Source organism: Chanos chanos, chromosome 5 (genome assembly GCF_902362185.1).
Source record: "Chanos chanos chromosome 5, fChaCha1.1, whole genome shotgun sequence".
NCBI classification, from domain to species: domain Eukaryota; kingdom Metazoa; phylum Chordata; class Actinopteri; order Gonorynchiformes; family Chanidae; genus Chanos; species Chanos chanos.
The window spans coordinates 24,761,293-24,779,988 of NC_044499.1; the positions used below are offsets into that span (position 1 = coordinate 24,761,293).

The window sequence follows — 18,696 nt, forward strand, 5'->3', positions numbered from 1 at the left end:
ATATTTGTTGGTTGACTATAATATAAAGATGGCATCGTATTGAGAAAAAGAACATGAACAATATTTTGCCATCTTTTTTGGGTTACAACCACACTTTGTCGACCAAAAGAGTTACAGAGCTACAATAACTGCATTGAACTCCATCTTTGACTCAACAAAATATAATGAGTCAGTTAAACAGTTCTTTATTGCCCTGCCATGGTGTCTTTAAGGAAAGTCACTACATTAAGTTGCAAATGGTTTCCTGTTGAAACAGTGATTGTTGGATATTGCTGTGGAAATGAGAAAATTGAAAATAAATTTGCTGTTAGAAAAGTTGTTCTTTAAATGGAAATTGATGGGCTTGTGACACACAGTGTAATGCCAAAAATGTAACACGCAAATTGTTGCATGTTACAAAGGAGTAAACAAAGGAGCAAACAAAATACAACAGTGCAATGTGGAAAATAAACAAAAAGGATCTAAAATGCTGTGTAAGGAGCCAAGAAGAAAGGAATGAATCTCACCAATGGCCTCACCAACCAAAAGCCAAACTCTGACAAATCTCATCATTATATATATGGGGGGGGGGGGTTTGTTAGTTTGTTTTTAATAAATATTGTGTCACTAGTAATCATACAAAAACGCAATATTACGTTAACGGGCTGGCTAGCTAATACTACCGGTTTAATCAATTCCCGCTGCCTCTGTCAGAGCTGCTGGCACGTTCATGCACATGCGCACTGTAACGGATGTAACCTGTAATTTGACGCAAGCACAATGCTGTCATCTGCATGGGCGGATAAAACAGCAAAAAAGTAATGTCGGAAAAAAGGATATATCTTCATGTTTATCTAAATTATTTGATTTTAATTGTAGTCGATTGCTGTTCTTATGACGGAGCAGCAGGGCCACATTGAGAGAAAAAAAATCTGTGATTTCGAGAATAAAGTCGTAATATTGCGAGAATAAAGTCATAGCATTGCGAGAATAAAGTCGGAATTTTACGAAAAAAAGTCTTAATATTATGAGAATAAAGTTGTAATTTTAGGCTACGTGTTATTTTAAAGGGGAGATATCAGAAGTGCAGCCTTCCGCCTGCATTAAAATGAGCAACGAAACTGTAAACCCATAATTGCTCAGCAAGCAAAATCGCACCTATCAAACGTGTAATGATAAGATTATCAAGTAAAATGACCTGGTGACTGATGTTTGCAGCACGGCACGACGCCTAAGACAAAGAGCAGTTACCAGAAGCAGGTTCAGGCTGCCATTGATTGTCTTCTCGCCCGTTTTGTTGATTGCTGGTAATATGTTTTCCCTAAAAAATTGGGGCATGCTTTTTATCTCGAAATTTTACGAGTATATTTTAATATTATGATCTTTTCTCATAAAATTATGACTTTATTCTCGTAATATTACGGCTGTTTTCTTGAACCCCTAGCAGCTGCCATCCGCCAAAACACCCAAATCACTGGTATCACCACTCTGAACACAACCCACAAAGTCAGTCTATATGCAGATGACCTATTACTATATGCACAAAACCCTCTTACATCACTCCCAGCCATTTTCAATCTGATTGGGACATTTTCTGCCATCTCAGAATATTCAATCAACTGGTCAAAATCCATTATTCTCCCAGTTAACCAGGACCAGTGGAATGCTGTGACACCCAGGCTCTCACTAAACATCCCTACAGGTAACATTCGATATCTTGGCATTGATATTTCCTCCAACCTTTCAGATTTGTTTGAACTGAACTTCACACCAATTCTTAAAACCACTGAAAAGTGTTTAAGTTGTTGGAATAACTTACCACTCTCACTTGCTGGCCGCATAGCTGCAGTGAAAATGTCAATCCTACCAAGAATCAACTATCTCTTTTCAATGACTCCCGTCTTCCCAACACCCAACTGGTTTTCTACTCTAAACTCAATAATCACAAAATTTTACTGGAAAAATAAACAACCAAGAATTAAACTCTCAACACTCCAGGAAAGCAAACAGCTTGGTGGCTTAAATGCCCCAAACTTTCTCCATTACTTCTTAGCTCATCAGTTACAGTACATAATGAAATGGACATATTCAGACATGCAACAAGATCCTTGGCTTGAAACTGAACAGTCAGCTTGTGAAGAATTCTCTATTAAAGACTTGCCATTCTTACCCCAATCAATCAAAAAACATAACTGCTATAAGGTCATCACCATTTCAACAACCCTGGAAGCTTGGTGGAAAACCAATAAGATCACAAATCACCCACTTAAACCATGTAAACTCACACCAATTTGGAACAACCCCGATTTCTTAATCAATAAGACCGCCTTCACATTTAATACCTGGAAAAGTAAGGGAATCACCCACTTACAACACCTGTTTGCAAATGATAAATTCTTAACCATCCATGAACTAACACAGAAATATAACATGACCCAACCAAACTTTTTACAGTACCTCCAGCTTAAAAATGCACTAAAAAATAAAATACAACTTTCCAACATTGATTTACAACCACCACCATTAATAGAAAAGATAGCATCCATTTCAACATCTGAGAAACCTTTATCTAAAATATACAAACACATATCATCACCAAAAGAAGAAGCACTACCTATACCAATAACAAACTGGGAAAAAGATTTAAAAATTAAGACTGATCTCAGTTTCTGGAAACAAATATGTAGCAACATCTTCTCCATGACAAACAACTCCCAACTACAGCTAATCCAGTATAAGGTCATGCACAGAACACACATCACCACCCGTAGAATGCACCTCATGGGCTTCACCAATACAGATATCTGTCCACAATGCACCCTCAACACAATAGATTGTTATTATCACTCTTTCTGGCAATGCACACCAACCAAAAATTTCTGGCAAGCCATAATATTTGAACTCTCCAAATTTCTGGGTCACAGCATTCCACTGTCCCCGTCCCTTTGCCTTCTAGGAGATCTCACACCCATCAGTCATATTCACAAATACCACAAGATCATACTTGTCACCTTAACAATAGCCAAAAAAACAATACTCCTAAACTGGAAATACAGGCACAAACTTTCAATATCACAATGGCTTAATCTGTTAACAGACTACCTCTCAATGGAACGAATCACAGCTAAAAACAATAAACAGACCAAATTATTCAGTAACACCTGGGAACCCATCCTTGTAGCTCTGAACTTTCCAACAAATTGACCCCCCCCCCCCCCTTTTTTTTTTTTTTTTTTTTTTTCTTCCTCTCTCTCCCCCTTCTTCCTTCTTCTCCCCTTTTCCTTTAATGGTATCTAAATGTTATCTTCCTGCTTCATTACTATCACTACATTATTATTATTATTATCATCATTATTATTATTTATTATTATTACTATTATTACTAGTACTACCATTATCATTATTACTGATCTTTCCTACTAGTATCATTGTCACTGCTATCACTTATGATTACTCAGTGTTATAACTATACCGATGATGATGATTATTATTATTATTGTTGTTGTTGTTGTTGTTGTTGTTGTTGTTATTGCTGATATTGTTATTGTCCTTTTTCTTCCTCCTCCTCATCTATTCCTCCTTCTTCTTTCCCCTCTTCTTCTTCAACTGTACCATAATGGCTCTGTGACAGGATCAATGTGATGTCTTGTTCTATGTTATGTGTCCCATGTGTGTGTATGTATGTCTGTATGTATCAACAATTAAAAAAAAAAAAAAAAGGAAAAAAACAAAGGAAAAAAAAAAAAAAAAAAAAAAAAAATATTTTTCCATCATTGTGTAAGGCTTCATGTCACTTAATTAGATTTATTGTCATATCTGTGATCTTGCATGGAAGTGCACCAAAAGACCAGACTGTGGTCACCCCAGATGACAGAGAATGATAATACTCAAACGGAGACTACTCCATGGTACTCAGTGACACTCAACGATAATACTCAGACAGCAGCGGGAGGACCAGAGGTCTACACCCCCTCCTACTGAAAATAGCATAATGACACACTATCTACACATCCGCTATGAACCTACTCTAGATGGAAATGAGCAAGTGACAGTAACAAGGCAGATAATGCGAGTCAAGCTGATGTTGTACCATTAATCCTGTGTTATCCAGTGTTTTAATCCAATTAAAGTTCTCATAGTTTCAAAAAAAAAAAAAAAAAAAAAAAAAAAAGAAATATTATGACTTTGTCCTCTTTAAATTGTGACTTTATTCTCGTAATATTATGACTTTTTTCTCAATTACATCTTTATTCTCGTAATATTACGACCTTATTTTTCGAAATCTCACGAAATCGATATCTTTCGAAATCTTTCCTCTTCAGTGTGGCCCTACTAGTCCGTCGTGCTGTATGTTCTACACTTTTGCACATTGCATTTTTTTAATTAAAAGCAGTTAAAGTGGTTAACTTGTTTGCAGTCAACGCCTTGTCTGCTGGTTCATTTTGTTACTTTTCAGTTGGCCTACACCATGTTTAGTATGCCACTTAGTACTGTATCACTTTGAATATTAGTGCAAATTAAGACCAGCCCACTATTGTGAGTTTGCTACCTTTTAAGATTAAAAGCCATAGAAGGCTAAAAACATGCCAGGCTGACACTGGTATGATGTAAGCAACACAGCTACAACTAATAAAATTGATAATGGGTGTGTTAGATTTACAGTAAGTGTGCAAATGACAAAGCATTGAAAATAGCCAATAGTGCTGGTGGCGCTGAGGCTTTGGGGGTCCCCCAAATCAAATTCTGCCTAGGGCTTGGGCCATCCCTGGTACTGAGATGAGAAGCAGTGAGTTCTGGGCTCTGATTGAGGATACCATTCTGTGAAAAGTCTGTTTGCCTAGTCCTTGAGACTGTGCCGTGATCTGTTGACAAGCCTTGTGATTTATCTGACTCGATGATGTTTGTGTATTTGAATGTGATGTGATGTTGCAAGACTGTTTTGGTAAACATGATTTCAAGAGTGTTTTTTTCTGATCTCCTGTTAAATGTGTTAACCAGAGATCTTCAGCTCCAGTCTGCTAAGGGACACAGAGTCCCTCTGTTTTGTCTCCTTATGTATGCTGTCATCACTAAATTAAGTGTAAAATAGTAATATACCAGTGGATTGTGTGTGTGGGTTTGCATGCATTTTTTCTTAAGCAAATGAGTGACCTGTTTTGACTGACCATGGGAAAGAGGTAAGTTCAGTAACTCAGCAGCAGGTGGCGATAAAGCAAAGCATCACCACTTCTCCATTTTTTTCCTCACTGTGGTATTCCTTTGTTTGCAGATATGGAGTACAGAAATTTGTCACAGCTGTATAAAGACTTTCTCTATCTTCTTCTCTACTAGGAGCAGTGGGCAGTGTGCACACACACACACACACACACTAGGAGCAGTGGGAAGTGTGCACACACACACTCACACACACACACACACACTAGGAGCAGTGGGAAGTGTGCACACACACACACACACTAGGAGCAGTGGGAAGTGTGCACACACACACACACACACACACACACACTAGGAGCAGTGGGCAGTATGCACACACACTAGGAGCAGTGGGCAGGTACAGTACAGCACCCGGCGACTAACTCCAGTTCTTTTTGCCAGTGCCTTGGTCAGGCAGGAGTATTAACCCTAACATACATGTCTTTGATGGTGACCACTGAGCCATCATATCAGTTACGTGTGGCACTAAACACACCATGTCTCTCACTCACCCTGATTCTTTACTTGTCTCATAAGGACTTTGAGCTTAGTTCCATCATATAACCAACAGCACACATGTTAACCACAGGGGTAAGTGATTGGGAATGAGGAACTAACTTGGTAGAAGGAGATAACTGACTGGAGTTAACCGATTGTGGATAAGGAGATGACTGATTTGGGATATGGAAATAACTGATTATCGATAAGAGAACTTATTAGGGATAGCTGATTAGTGGTAATGGTTAACTGAATGGTATAACTGATTGGAGATCGGTGATTGCAAATAAAGATTGAACATGAAAATGTTTGTATTATACTCCTCTTGCCTTTTTTGACCTGTAAGAGAGACAGACTGTCTGTTTCCATCCAGACCTTCACATAAACTTCATGAGAAGTTACTTTGACATTTGGATATTAACTTTTCTGTGACTCTGACCTCCAAGTTAGGATGGTTTGGGAAAGTTATAAAGTGCTTGTAGTTTCTAAGTGCATGGAAAACATATCTATTAAGATAAAGTAGTGTTTTTAATGGGTTTACTAAATAGGGTATAATCTCTTCCGTACATTATGATAGATAAAGAAAGGTTTGTCCAAAAGATAATTATATTGATTTTAATATTATCAACACGAATCTTGTAATATATTACCATAATTTTTTATTCCTTTTGTGAAATATACATGGTGAAACAACTGATTGAAACATCTGAAACAGGAGGTGTTGGTGAGTCTCTACCCACTCTCTTACTCCTGTTACTACAAAACCCAGTATGCCTCTTAAACCCCTTTTGTCTTTTCTGTGACATATGTGTGAATGAAGTGGATTATCAGATCAGAATTTCGTGATTATGCCTTCCCTCAAATCGTTTTAATCAGATATAAGGAAGTGATCAAATCAGTGTAATTAACTACATGGTCTGAGCTTAATTCATTCATTCATTCATTCATTTTCTACGCCACTTATCCTAATTAGGGTCGTGGGGGGTGCTGGAGCCTGTCCCAGCCCTCATTGGGCAAAAGGCAGGGAAACACGCCAGACAGGTCGCCAGTCCATCACAGTCTGGGCTTAAATATTAATCATTATTTGTTTGTGAACAAAACAGATGGATTTTCACTATTCTACATAGGATTAAAAATGTTTTTACAAAAATGCAAAATGTTAAAATATCAGACTGTGACAGAGCAGAAAGCAGCAAATAGATGTTATTTGATGTTACACACACACATACACACACACGCAAACAAACAAACAAACAAACAAATAAATAAATAAAATAAGAGGATTATTACTGAAGCATTACTTTCAGATGGAAACAAAAATGTTTGATATTTTGAAGGGTTTGACAGTTCTTTCTCAGTGCACATTTCAAACACTGGTCAGAACTTCACTATCACATGAGAATACTTTGCATAATGTGTTTTACTGCTCAGGTCATTGGTCAAAATCATGACAGTATCTGAGGTGGTTGTGGCTTAATTTCTGAGGCAGCAGAAATAACAGGCGTGAAGAGGTATTCAAACCAGCTCATGATCTCAAAGACACATCCACACCATATATCATACATACCGTATCTTCCCTGATTAAGTTTAAAGAGAGCACAGTCCAGGAGACTTCTGAGGAAAGCTGAGAGTGAAGATATACAGTTTGTCCCTGCCCTGTGAGAACCCATGATCTCTCTGTTTGGTTTGGTCTGTGAGAATCTGCGATCCTTCTGTTTGGTTTGGTCTGTGAGAATCTGTGATCCCTCTGTTTGGTTTGGTCTGCTTTTCTGATCCCGTGGTCTGAATGAGGAGGGAATACCCAGGGGGAACACAGATGTGTTTTGTGAAACACATTCAGAAACGTTTGAGAAACACTCAGTCATTCTTTCACGTGTCATTCTGACAGCAGTATTAATGCTGTCAAGACCTACGTCGTCTCTATAGTTACACCATGAGGAATACAGCACCACTGATCTTTAAACACAATATACATGAGTGCTCAAGAATATCTCATTCTTACAAAATGAGTAGAGTTCTATCAGTATTCAAATACATGGTTATTATGGACACTTAATGTGAAAAGACACTCAATGTGAAGAGAAAGCTCTCATGGCAGAATTCATCTCTTAGTCCATATGAACATTTTACACCAGACATTTACATTACATCTCCTTTACATTAGGAGAACAGTAAGTTCCTGAAAAATGCAATGCTTTAAAGAAGATTATTATCAAAAAAAAAAGAAAAAAGAAAAGATAGTCACATTGGAAAAGTGAAACAGAGAACTTGAAAAGGCCTCCACTCCCCTTGTGAAGTTAATGGGGCTTTTTTTGGCAGCGGTAATAGCTGTGATTTGGTGATTTGGTTGGAAGAGCTCTATTTTATACTTAACTCATTTGTTCCTAAGTCACAACACTGTCATTTCAACTCCGTGCTTTGGGTCCTTACAGAAGCGAGAGCTTCCTTCGTACTCTCCATTTTCTTTCAAAGGTCAAAGGGCAAAGGGCAAGCGGCATCATAAGAAAACAATGCTGTTACAATTACATGTACAGTTTCAGAAACAGTCTGCTTTGCTGCCCTTGAGTGGTTTCTATAGACTTCATAAAGAAACTGGGATCTCCCCTGCACCCATTCTTACAGACAGCAGTTTGGAACTGATTACTTGCCACACTTTTCCTTGAAGCCTTTTTTTCAGGAAGCCATTTGGGTTATTGGTAGCCTGTCCAATCACTGTCCTACAGAGGAGCCATTCTAATTCGTCCAAGTATTTTCTTCAAGCTCTATAAGGTTTTTTTTTTTTTCAAATTCATTTTCCAGAATAGGATGAGACGAGGAACGGATTGTAATTCTAGGACATGCAACCTGTGTTGAAAACTGAAGACTGAAGATTTTGGCAGTGGGTGCTGACTTTTAGTCAGAGTGAGGCAGGTTTGTGTAAAATCACTGCATATTTTGGTATTTGGCATTCTTTGCTAATGTTTTGTATTAGGATATGCTAGACATAGAAGGCAATGGTGTTGTCACATGTTACAAGAAATCTGTTCAATTATATTATAGGGAAATAAGGAAACTAAATAATATTCTGGCAGAATCACACTGAATGGATTCATGAAAAGTGTATGTGTGTGTGTGTGTGTGTGTGTGTGTGTGTAATATGTATACAAAAATACTGACCAGAGATAGTTATACAGCAAATTAACCTGACATAGAAAAAAATGCCCACCTGGACGGTAAAAGGCTGTGTTCACACTGAAGGCTATTCCAAATTGTACTTTGTAGGACTGGATAAATGGAGTTATGTGTATATGTGTGTGACTGCTGAAATTAATTTTGTAGTGTGACCACCCATGAGACCGCTGACGTGGAGGCTGAAGAAGAAGAAGAAGAAGAAGAAGAAGAAGAAGAAGAAAAAGAAGAAGAAGAAGTAAAAGAGGGATGACAATCGTTTTTAAAAGGCCAAAAGTAGTAGCTGTAGCACTTTGTACAGATATCACTATTTCCATTTCCAGCTTTCTTTTCCCCAGCAGTCCTGCCACTGAATGGTAATAGAACATTAAACTGTCAAATAGGGAATGATGAAAAAAGTCCTTTGAGCCATGTTAAATCCTGTACAGTTCTGATCTGATGTTTCTCACTCAAATTGTATGTCTTTAAATAAGACTTAGAGACACATTCAAATGTAGACCAAATTGGGGGAAAATGTTGTGACTCAAAGTTGTTTCTCGTTGTTCACTCTGATCCACAAACATCAGATTTATGTTACATATAAGAAGGGGGGAAAAATTCAAATTTGGTCACATTTATAAGCAGTGTGAACACAACCCATTTGACCTTGCAGGAAAAGTGTTTTCAGACCCTGAAAATGTTAACCACAGGTAAAGCAGAGATCTTACTGAGACGAACATCTCTCAACAGTAAGAACGTCACTCGTTTTATGGCCAAGCTACTTTTGCGTGTCCAGGTACTGTTTCCAAGTTGATCTCCAGGTTGTCAATCTCTGCTGTCTTTTTGCCTCTCACGCTAACTCTGATAGACTTTTTGCACTTAAGCCTTGGCTGTTGCTGGAGCTCAGAGGGTGGCATGGGAATGGGGCACTGTAAAGAGCCAGCATTGACCGTCACAGCCATGTGGCACGCTCTAGGGTAGTGGCAGAAACACTCAAACGCATCGCCGCACTTTTCACTAAAGCCGCATTTCGCTTCAGCACAGGCCGAGGAGGAGTTGGAGCTGGACTTGTCTGGTTGTCTGGTCAGAGAACACAAAGCGACCCTGAGGGCAGGCTTGGCAGGGCAGGGCCGGTGGGGGCCGGGGGAGAACAGGCAGCCCCTCAGGCAAGCACGGCGAAGGGCGCCCAGGTCGTGACACATGACCTTGCGGAAGTTGGGACGCAGCAGCAGGTAAACGATAGGGTTGTAGATGGTGGAGGACTTGGCAAACATGGCGGGCATGGCGAAGGCCAGTGGAGGGATGTTCTCGATGTGACCGAAGGCCGCCCACATGGACACAACAGCATAGGGACTCCAGGCTGAGAAGAAGCCAATACACACTGCCACGCTGAGCTGCGAGCGTGAGACAGCAGACAGATCTGAGTTTAACAACCTGGCTCAGTGTGCATGAAAAACATGTATGATACCTTGCGAGCATGATGGGGGTGAGACAGTTTGGCTTCATATGATAAGTGTAAGAGAACTTTACAGAAAAACTCTGCCGTGGGAAAACTCTGTGACTTCTAAAGACACACCAGCGATCTTGTACTTTACTCACACTCAAAACTGACTCAGAACAATTACGGACTCTCCACTCTCCTAATGACTTATGGAATTTCCACTCTTGCAAAGACATAGTCTTTATACTCTCCTAAAGACTTATGGACCTCCAGTTTCCTAAAGACTTATGGACTCTCCAGTCTCCTAAAGGCTTAGGGACTCTCCAGTCTCCTAAAGACTTATGGACTCTGCAGTCTCCTAAAGGCTTAGGGACTCTCCAGTCTCCTAAATACTTATGGACTCTCCAGTCTCCTAAAGGCTTATGGACTCTCCAGTCTCCTAAAGACTTATGGACTCTCCAGTCTCCTAAAGGCTTATGGACTCTCCAGTCTCCTAAAGACTTATGGACTCTCCAGTCTCCTAAAGACTTATGGACTTTCCACTCCACTTAAGCTAATGGCACAGGTGGAGGAGCCACTCCACTCCCTTTCAGAGTGCCAAAAAAACCATCACAGGCCAACATTTAAGATTAATACAGTCATTAAGACATCCCAAACCTTAAAAAAAAATGGCAAGAGCAAGAATAATGTGGTTGTCAGCCTGTAAAAATGAAAACTGAAAACACATGAGCAATGCAAGAACCACATTCTCCCATACAGTATCATCATTTTTAACAAGGGGCAAAAGATTGTCCTTCATTGATTTCTGCTTGGCAGCTAACATAAGACTAGGAAAGGAGGGTACTCAGAAAACCAACAGAAACTCATTGGCCTCAATTGCATCGCTGTCTCAGAGTAACATCCATCATGATATTCTCACTGAGGATGCAGCAAACTTCCATCTAATGAGCCTGCTGTGTGTGAGAGACTGGCAGAGGTCAGCCACTCTGCGAGTTGCCACGTGGAGAAGAGCTTTGTACCAAATCACCTTCCCTGCAGAGCGATTCAATATTCAGAGCCAGTCATCCATTTGACTGTCTATAAGATCACTCTATGCTCTGTCACTCAGCTGGCTCATTCCTGTACTCCGACCCCTGAACTCTCCTTTAATACACTTTAATGGGCGTGAAACTCCTGCAGGACCAGGACTTAGAGTCTGGGCTACGGAACCACACAGTATGTGCTCTGATACTGGCACGTGTGCTCTGATTGGACTGAGGCTGCTTCAGCTGAGTCTGCCACCTATGGAATATTTAGGAGTCATTTCTTTATCCTACTATAGACTCCTTTCTTTAAACACAACAGCACAAAGAACTCTAGAAGGAGGAGGCTGGAGGGGAGAGCTACAAATCCTTAATGGTTGATTTTTTTTTGTCTCTGTCACCATCTGTAAAAGATAATGCTCAGACCTAAGAAGTTACATCCATGAGGTTCAAAATAAAAACATGCAGGAAAAGATGCGTAAATGAATCTGTGCTTGGGAAGGGAGAAAATGAAATGTGTGGTTACCTTGACGATTATGCCCTGGACATTGCTCATGCGTGTCTGGTTGGTCATGTGACCCTCCATGGCCTTCCTGGAGGCGCGGACAGTGATGAGGATACCAGTGTAGGAGACCAGGATGATGGCACAGGGCACCATATAACAGCACACGAACAGCACCACCGTGTAAGAGCGGGCTGTGGCACGCTGGTTGGACAGACGCCAGTCGATGCAGCATGCCGTGCCGTATGGTTCCGGCCCATACTCACCCCAGTGGACCAGCGGTGAGCAGGCGAAGACTAATGCGTAGGCCCAAGCACACACCACCAGGAGGCGCCCATGAGACGGACTAAATCTGTTGCCTGCATTTGGGTCAGATGTGAAAAATTTTGCTTGCATTCCTGAATTACATTAGCAGTCATTCATTTTTATTAGGTATTTATAATGAGGCTTCAGCAAGGCTTTAATGCTTTAGACAGGCTACAGGGGAAGTAGTTCTGAACGGTCAATAATGGCCCTGAAGATCCTGATCACCCCATAGGTGAATTATTGTGTTGTCACAGTATAGCCACCTTAGCAGTGTTTAACTCAACAACAAATTTCCAAACCTACTTCTTATACAGTAAGTGAACCCAAGCAGTTTTGAAGACCATACCCTCATGTTTCTCTGAATTAAATTTCCGTCTGAATTCAGCTGGTGCAGCGTCAATGTTCATTTCTTATGGCATTAGTTATGTATACATACATATAGTTAAAACTAACAAAGATTGACTGAGACTTCATAACTGAAATTTAGGAGGAACTCAAACAATCTAATGAGATACTATTTTGTTCCTTTAAAGCACTCTCTGCTGGCAAACACTGTCGCCCGACACTATTTTCGGACTGATGATTAAGGCAATCCATTTAGACTGTGTATAGCAGTTACATCATGTAAAACAGGTGCCAACAGGTATTTTGTCCTTAGGGTTTTTGTTTGTTTGTTTGTTTGTTGTTTTAAACCAGCAGACAGCAGAAAGGATTTGACGATTTCTTTGAGTGTCAGCTGTGCCAGTCTAGTGACAGAAACCTAATTTCACCTCGTAACACTGAAACTGTGTTGATTATTCTGCCACTGGAGTATTCAGTGGTTTTGAGATTGTATTAGAAATGATGGAAGACGATCATATATTTCAACATATCATGTAGTCAGGTCACATCATGTGAAAAAAAAACAATATCAGTCGAAAAACATGATGGGGTTTGTCAGTAGGGCCAGTGTCTAGATTTGACCTGCACACCTGATTGAAAGGATGGAAGTGGTAGAGCCCAACTTCTGTTTTTTTTTCTTCCTTTCCTTCAGGGAGTGAGGCAGGAGGCTCTGCAAACAGTGCTTGTTTTGTTAATTCTACAAAGTTTTCCATGACTGTAGACAACAGATTACTACGTTTTACTGTGTCCTATTCTCATGACTAAGAAATGAACAGCCCAGATGCTGTATCAATCTAAGCTGTCAGTAAATGGATCCAAAGTGGGCTATGCCACCTAAATATTAAGATAATGGAAGACCTGGTTTCCATTGTCATTAAGAGCAGATTGTTACAAATGAGTTGCGTAAGATCTCTGTGATATATTTTTCGTCATGGTGACGCACTGAGCAGAGCAGATACAGTGAAAGGGAGTCCCTCAGTGGACTTGAGAGCGACAGGCTTTGAACTGGAGACAAAAGTTTGAATGCACAATATACTGCAATAACTCACTGGTATCATAGTGAATATATGGGGTCATCTGTGTATATATGAAGCTCATATTACAAATAACAGGTTAATGGCTGAGGAAGATAGAAGAGAGTTAAGATGTTTTTTCTTTTGTTTTGTATTGTTTTAATCATGCTTGGAAATGTAAATGATGTTGATCTTTTTGCTGGAGGTTAATTGTGTGTTTTTCACATTGTGTTAGACTTACACTGAAAATTAGAACTACATATTGAAAGTAATTTGATTTTTTATATGAAAAGCAGTTGCCAGGATAATTTATGTATCTGATACAAAAGTCTTGGAATGAAATATAACTAACTAAAATTTGAACTGAGGAATACCTGAGGGTATTGGTGATGAACAGAGATGGCATTCCAACAATCAAATGTCTTAAAAATGCAGCTCTGCTCCTCAGAGCTATCCACACAGATAAGAGCCTTTCTCTGAGAGAGACTTACCATAGAGTGGGTAGCAGACTTTGACAAAACACACCATGCTTAACAAAGTTAGAGTAGTGAGACTGCAGATTCCAAACAACACCCCACAGAAAGCATACAGCAAACAGACAGTTTTACCAAACAACCACCTGAAAGAGAGAAAGACACAGAAAAAAATAAGAGGGAGAGGGATCATTGAGATGGTTGAGAGAGAAAATCAGTCGAATTGTGGACCTAAGAGCTTAATTCATTTAAAAACAGTATTTTATGCAGCAGCTGAGTGGGCAGACAGACAGTGTGTAGTCCCGCGACTGATAATGATCAATAACTGATCAACATTAAAACTAAAATGCACGGACACACTTAATCCCACACAGATGCACGTATGGCTAAGAGAGGAACTTAACAGTGTATTTAGCCAGCATTAATACAGAAAGCTCTCAAGCACAGGGAGAAAAAGGTAGAAATGTTCACATTGAAAGGGAATTTTCATCAAGTCTTCAGTCAAGTCTTGACTTGGAAGGCAAGTCAAGAATTTGGCTTCTTACGACGCATTGTTTTGAGGAGGGTGAGAATGCTGAGCTGCATCTCGGATATACATGTAGGTGCATATAAAATGTGCACCCGTGGTAAAAAAAAAAAAGCTTATGTATTTTTACAGGTAGGAAATCAACTATAGTGCATTCCTTGTTAACTTGCAAACAATATCAACACATTGTGCAGGTAAATAATGAGTGGTGAAGTGCTGGTTTAACTGGGCCAGTGTTGATGTGAGACCGGTGTGTACCTGTGGTATATACTGGAGAAGATGGTGGCCATAGGATAGAGGGAGAGGGTAAAGTGCTGGTTTAACTGGGCCAGTGTTGATGTGAGACCGGTGTGTACCTGTGGTATATACTGGAGAAGATGGTGGCCATAGGATAGAGGGAGAGGGTAAAGTGCTGGTTTAACTGGGCCAGTGTTGATGTGAGACCGGTGTGTACCTGTGGTATATACTGGAGAAGATGGTGGCCATAGGATAGAGGGAGAGGGTAAAGTGCTGGTTTAACTGGGCCAGTGTCGGTGTGAGACTGGTGTGTACCTGTGGTATATACTGGAGATGATGGCCATGGAATAGAGGGAAAGAGTAAAGTGCTGGTTTAACTGGTTTAACTGGGCCGGTGTGTACCTGTGGTATATACTGGAGAAGATGGCCATGGGATAGAGGGAGAGAGTCAGGCCCATGTCACTGATGGCCAGGTTGATGATGAAGAACTCTGCTGGTTTGAGCAGATGTTTTTTCTTATAGGAGACATAGAGCAGCACACTGTTCCCAAAAAATGAGCAGACACCTGCACAGAGAAGTAAGACAGTCACAGAACCAGAATCACTGACAGCTCTAACTGCCAACATTAGTATTACAACAATCATCGCCAAGCAGACCTAAGATGTCAACCAGGCATGGAGTAAAGTATGGAGTGACAGAGGGTGTAGGGGGCACCAGTGCGTGTTGACATATCGTTGGTTTTTTAAAAGCTGAAGAGGAAAATATGATCCCTTGTGATTCCCCCATGTCATGGATTTTCATTAGAGACCCTTCAATCTCAGCAGAAACATGAATGAGAGGATATCAGAGGTGTCAGAGAATGATCTTTTGTGGTTGCAGCTGTATGTTTCAAGAGTTATGTCAAAAACCTGAAGTCGTTTATGCATTTAGTCTGCATGTCACAGTTTGCACCTTGTTTTGGACTTTTGTTTTGAAATGTCTTGTGCTCCTATTCCATGTCTGTCTCCGCCCCACACCCGATCTGTTTATTCTATTTATTAACCTCGTTTCACCCCTGTTCATTTCTACCGATCATGTTCCCCCAGTTTGGTTCTCCTTTTGTATTTAAGCCCTTGTGTTTGACCTGTCCTTTGTCTATTGTTGTTTGTGTTTGTTTGAAGACACTCTGTTTGGCTGCACTGTTTTGGCTCCTGTTTGCACTAGTTTATTTGTCTACTTTTTTGTAAGTAACGTTCTCCTTTTTTGTTGTCACGTCCACCGTGTCTTGCATTTGGGTTCAGCTCCACCGCATGTCTGAAACTGCATTTAAGTTTTCTCTGGTCTAGAGGATGCAAAATGAAAATAACTAAATGCGAAGGGTGCTGAACAAAATGATTAGAAAATGCTAAAATGTGGCAACGTTTCCAAACAATAAGTGTCCTCAGACTCCATTCATAAGTAAAACACTGCAGTCCTGTGATGGTACGCTCTCCAATAGTCCTTCAGCAGTGGAGAACCATGACTGTGTGATGGGGGAGGTCACTAAACTGTAATTCAGATAGAAAAGCATCTGGACCTCGTATGATAAACAAACTGAATCACAGCAGTACAAAAATAATCCTACTCATGGATTCTTTTTTTAATCAGGAAAGATCTGTATCATAATTTGATTAGAGTTGCTCATTATTTTTACAATTTACATAAATGTAACATGGTTGTTCAATAGCCTAATGCAGACTGACTTTAAATGAGCGTGGGGCACTGAAATTCATTGCTGAACAGTTTTGACATGCAGGCAAACCAGTTAAACACACAGGACACAACAGACACAGGCCAGGATTTGTCAGGTGACAATGTCCAGGTTTTGATTACTGCGGTGGGTTCTACATTTCTCTGTTCCAGGGTGTGGAAATTTCTGTTCCCTCTGTCAGAGGGCAGTCAGGTCTGCCATCATAGCTAATAATTCACAACAGATCCTTGTCACCAGTCAGCTATGTATTTGGCGAACACAAGCAAATTCTCGTTTTTTGTTTTTTTTTGTTTGTTTTTTTTTAATGGATCTAAAAGTATACAACATCCTTTTGTCAGACTTGCCTTGCTGGTTATATTAAGAACACCAAACAAGACAGCTGGCACAGTCAACCCCCTGTGACAGACAAGCCATAATTTAGCATAATGATTCAGTGTGTCAGGCCTGAGTTGTCAAGTCTTGGAATTCCCCCCCCCCCTCTCCTAACAGACGTTATTCAGTAAGTAGCATGGTTCTTTTATAATATAATATTCCAGCATGCAAGAGCAGACATCATGCACTCAAGAATCTCAATCTTATCCCCCAATGTTTTGAAATTTGCCAAAGGAAAACATGGTTGAAAGACATTGTTTAACTGAAACTCACTTAAGTGTTTTGTTCCAGCACTCTTTGAACAGACGAACATTCATACAAAAGGGAAATTCAAAGTGTTGTTCATTCCTTTCATCAGCTCTGTGCATCAGGGAGACAGTAAATATAGTTTTCTTCACTTTTTCTTTTCTTTCCTCATCAGATGGCAACTGTAACCTGCACAGACACAGAACCTGCTTCTATAGTTTTATCATCAAAGGCTTCTTCTCATAGCCAGACTGTCTTTTCAGGTATGCGCCGGAACACAGATTCTGAATGTGTGTGTCCTTTGATAAATAACATGAGTTGATTTGAAAGTGTTTTAGCGTGAAAGCATCTCTGATTTAGACAGTGTGAGGGCCATACATGTTGGAATCAGGTGTGTATGCATGAAGGAGACACAGAGGCAGGGTTCTGTTGCATGCTGAATAATATATAAAGAAAAATAGCTGAGCACCTGTGTGGGTTTTTTTTTTTCCTCTTACAGCCAGACTCATATTATTCATGTCATCACTGGGCATGTTTTTGCATATCATACACATGTTTGTACATCAGTCTCTCTCTCTTTCTGTTTCACTTACTCACTCACTTTGTCTCACACACACACCTGGGTTTGTTTCTTGTAGAGTATCAGTCATGTTGGTTAGAATGTAAAAAAACAAATGGACCAAAGCAAGCAACACCTGAGCCATACCGTGTTCCCCTGTAACTCTATAAAACACAATCCAAATCCTGTTTTACCTGCGGCATGCTGGTCTTATAAGAAACAAGCTCAGCTGAACGCAGTAGCACATGCAGCTGTCGTGGAACAATTCCTCCTTATACAACTACATACGGAGGGAGGTAAAATGTTCACTCACCAAACACAGAGTAAACCACAGCCACTAGGACGTCTGCAGCCACAGGTATGCTGGACTGAAAAAGAATGTCTTCTGCCAGCTTCCCCATCTGAAAAACAAAAGAGTGGTGGCATCAGAAAGAGAGTTCACGCAGATGACTCTGAGGTGTGATGGAAAGTGCCATCTAAGGGCCTTTTCAATTAGCCTTCATTTTCTGCGTCCGGTTCTCTTCCTGACAGAATAATGTGTACATGCGTGAGTGTGTGCATGTGTGAAACAACATTCTGGTGGGAACTCAGTAACACAAAAGGGAGTGATGTCACTTGTAATAACAGACGCAAGGCATTTTGACAGGCTTATTGTCGTACTGGTGACAGGCCTCTTCTCAGCAGCAGAGTGAAGTTACATGTGTCTGAAAATATCCCCTCATACTTCACTGAGAGCCAGAGAAAGGAGTTCTGTGCAAAACATCAGGAGGGTTAAAACAAAATGAGAGAAAGTGAGAGGTTAAGTGATATGCAGAGACATGCTGGTACTGTAAAGGCATGAAAGGGAGAGCTTAGGCGTGAGGAAGAGTCATGCTGGTACTGTAAAGACATGAAAGGGAGAGCTTAGGCATGAGGAAGAGTCATGCTGGTACTGTAAAGACATGAAAGGGAGAGCTTAGGCATGAGGAAGAGACATGCTGGTACTGTAAAGACATGAAAGGGAGAGCTTAGGCGTGAGGAAGAGACATGCTGGTACTGTAAAGACATGAAAGGGAGAGCTTAGGCGTGAGGA

The 18,696-nt window shown here is 40.3% G+C and overlaps 1 protein-coding gene across 1 annotated transcript; it reads right to left on the reverse strand.

Moving 5' to 3' along the window:
- Positions 1-9,584: 9,584 nt before the first annotated feature.
- On the reverse strand, positions 9,585-18,025 carry LOC115813222 (opsin-5-like). The gene is made up of 5 exons (XM_030775838.1): positions 17,938-18,025; positions 15,121-15,283; positions 13,974-14,101; positions 11,807-12,141; positions 9,585-10,211 (listed from the first exon to the last, which is right to left on the reverse strand). Exons 1-5 carry the CDS (start codon positions 18,023-18,025, stop codon positions 9,585-9,587), a joined length of 1,341 nt encoding a protein of 446 aa, XP_030631698.1.
- Positions 18,026-18,696: the final 671 nt, after the last annotated feature.

What these genes read in the sequence shown, in the direction of transcription:
- LOC115813222 (XM_030775838.1), bottom strand. Translation starts at nt 18,025, where the DNA reads ATGGGGAAGCTGGCAGAAGACATTCTTTTTCAGTCCAGCATACCTGTG. An exon ending in TGTGGTTTACTCTGTGTTTG is followed by an intron (nt 15,284 to 17,937) that starts GTGAGTGAACAT and finishes TTCTCTGTGCAG; the next exon opens with GTGTCTGCTCATTTTTTGGG. An exon ending in TCCAGGGCATAATCGTCAAG is followed by an intron (nt 10,212 to 11,806) that starts GTAACCACACAT and finishes TCACGCTCGCAG; the next exon opens with CTCAGCGTGGCAGTGTGTAT.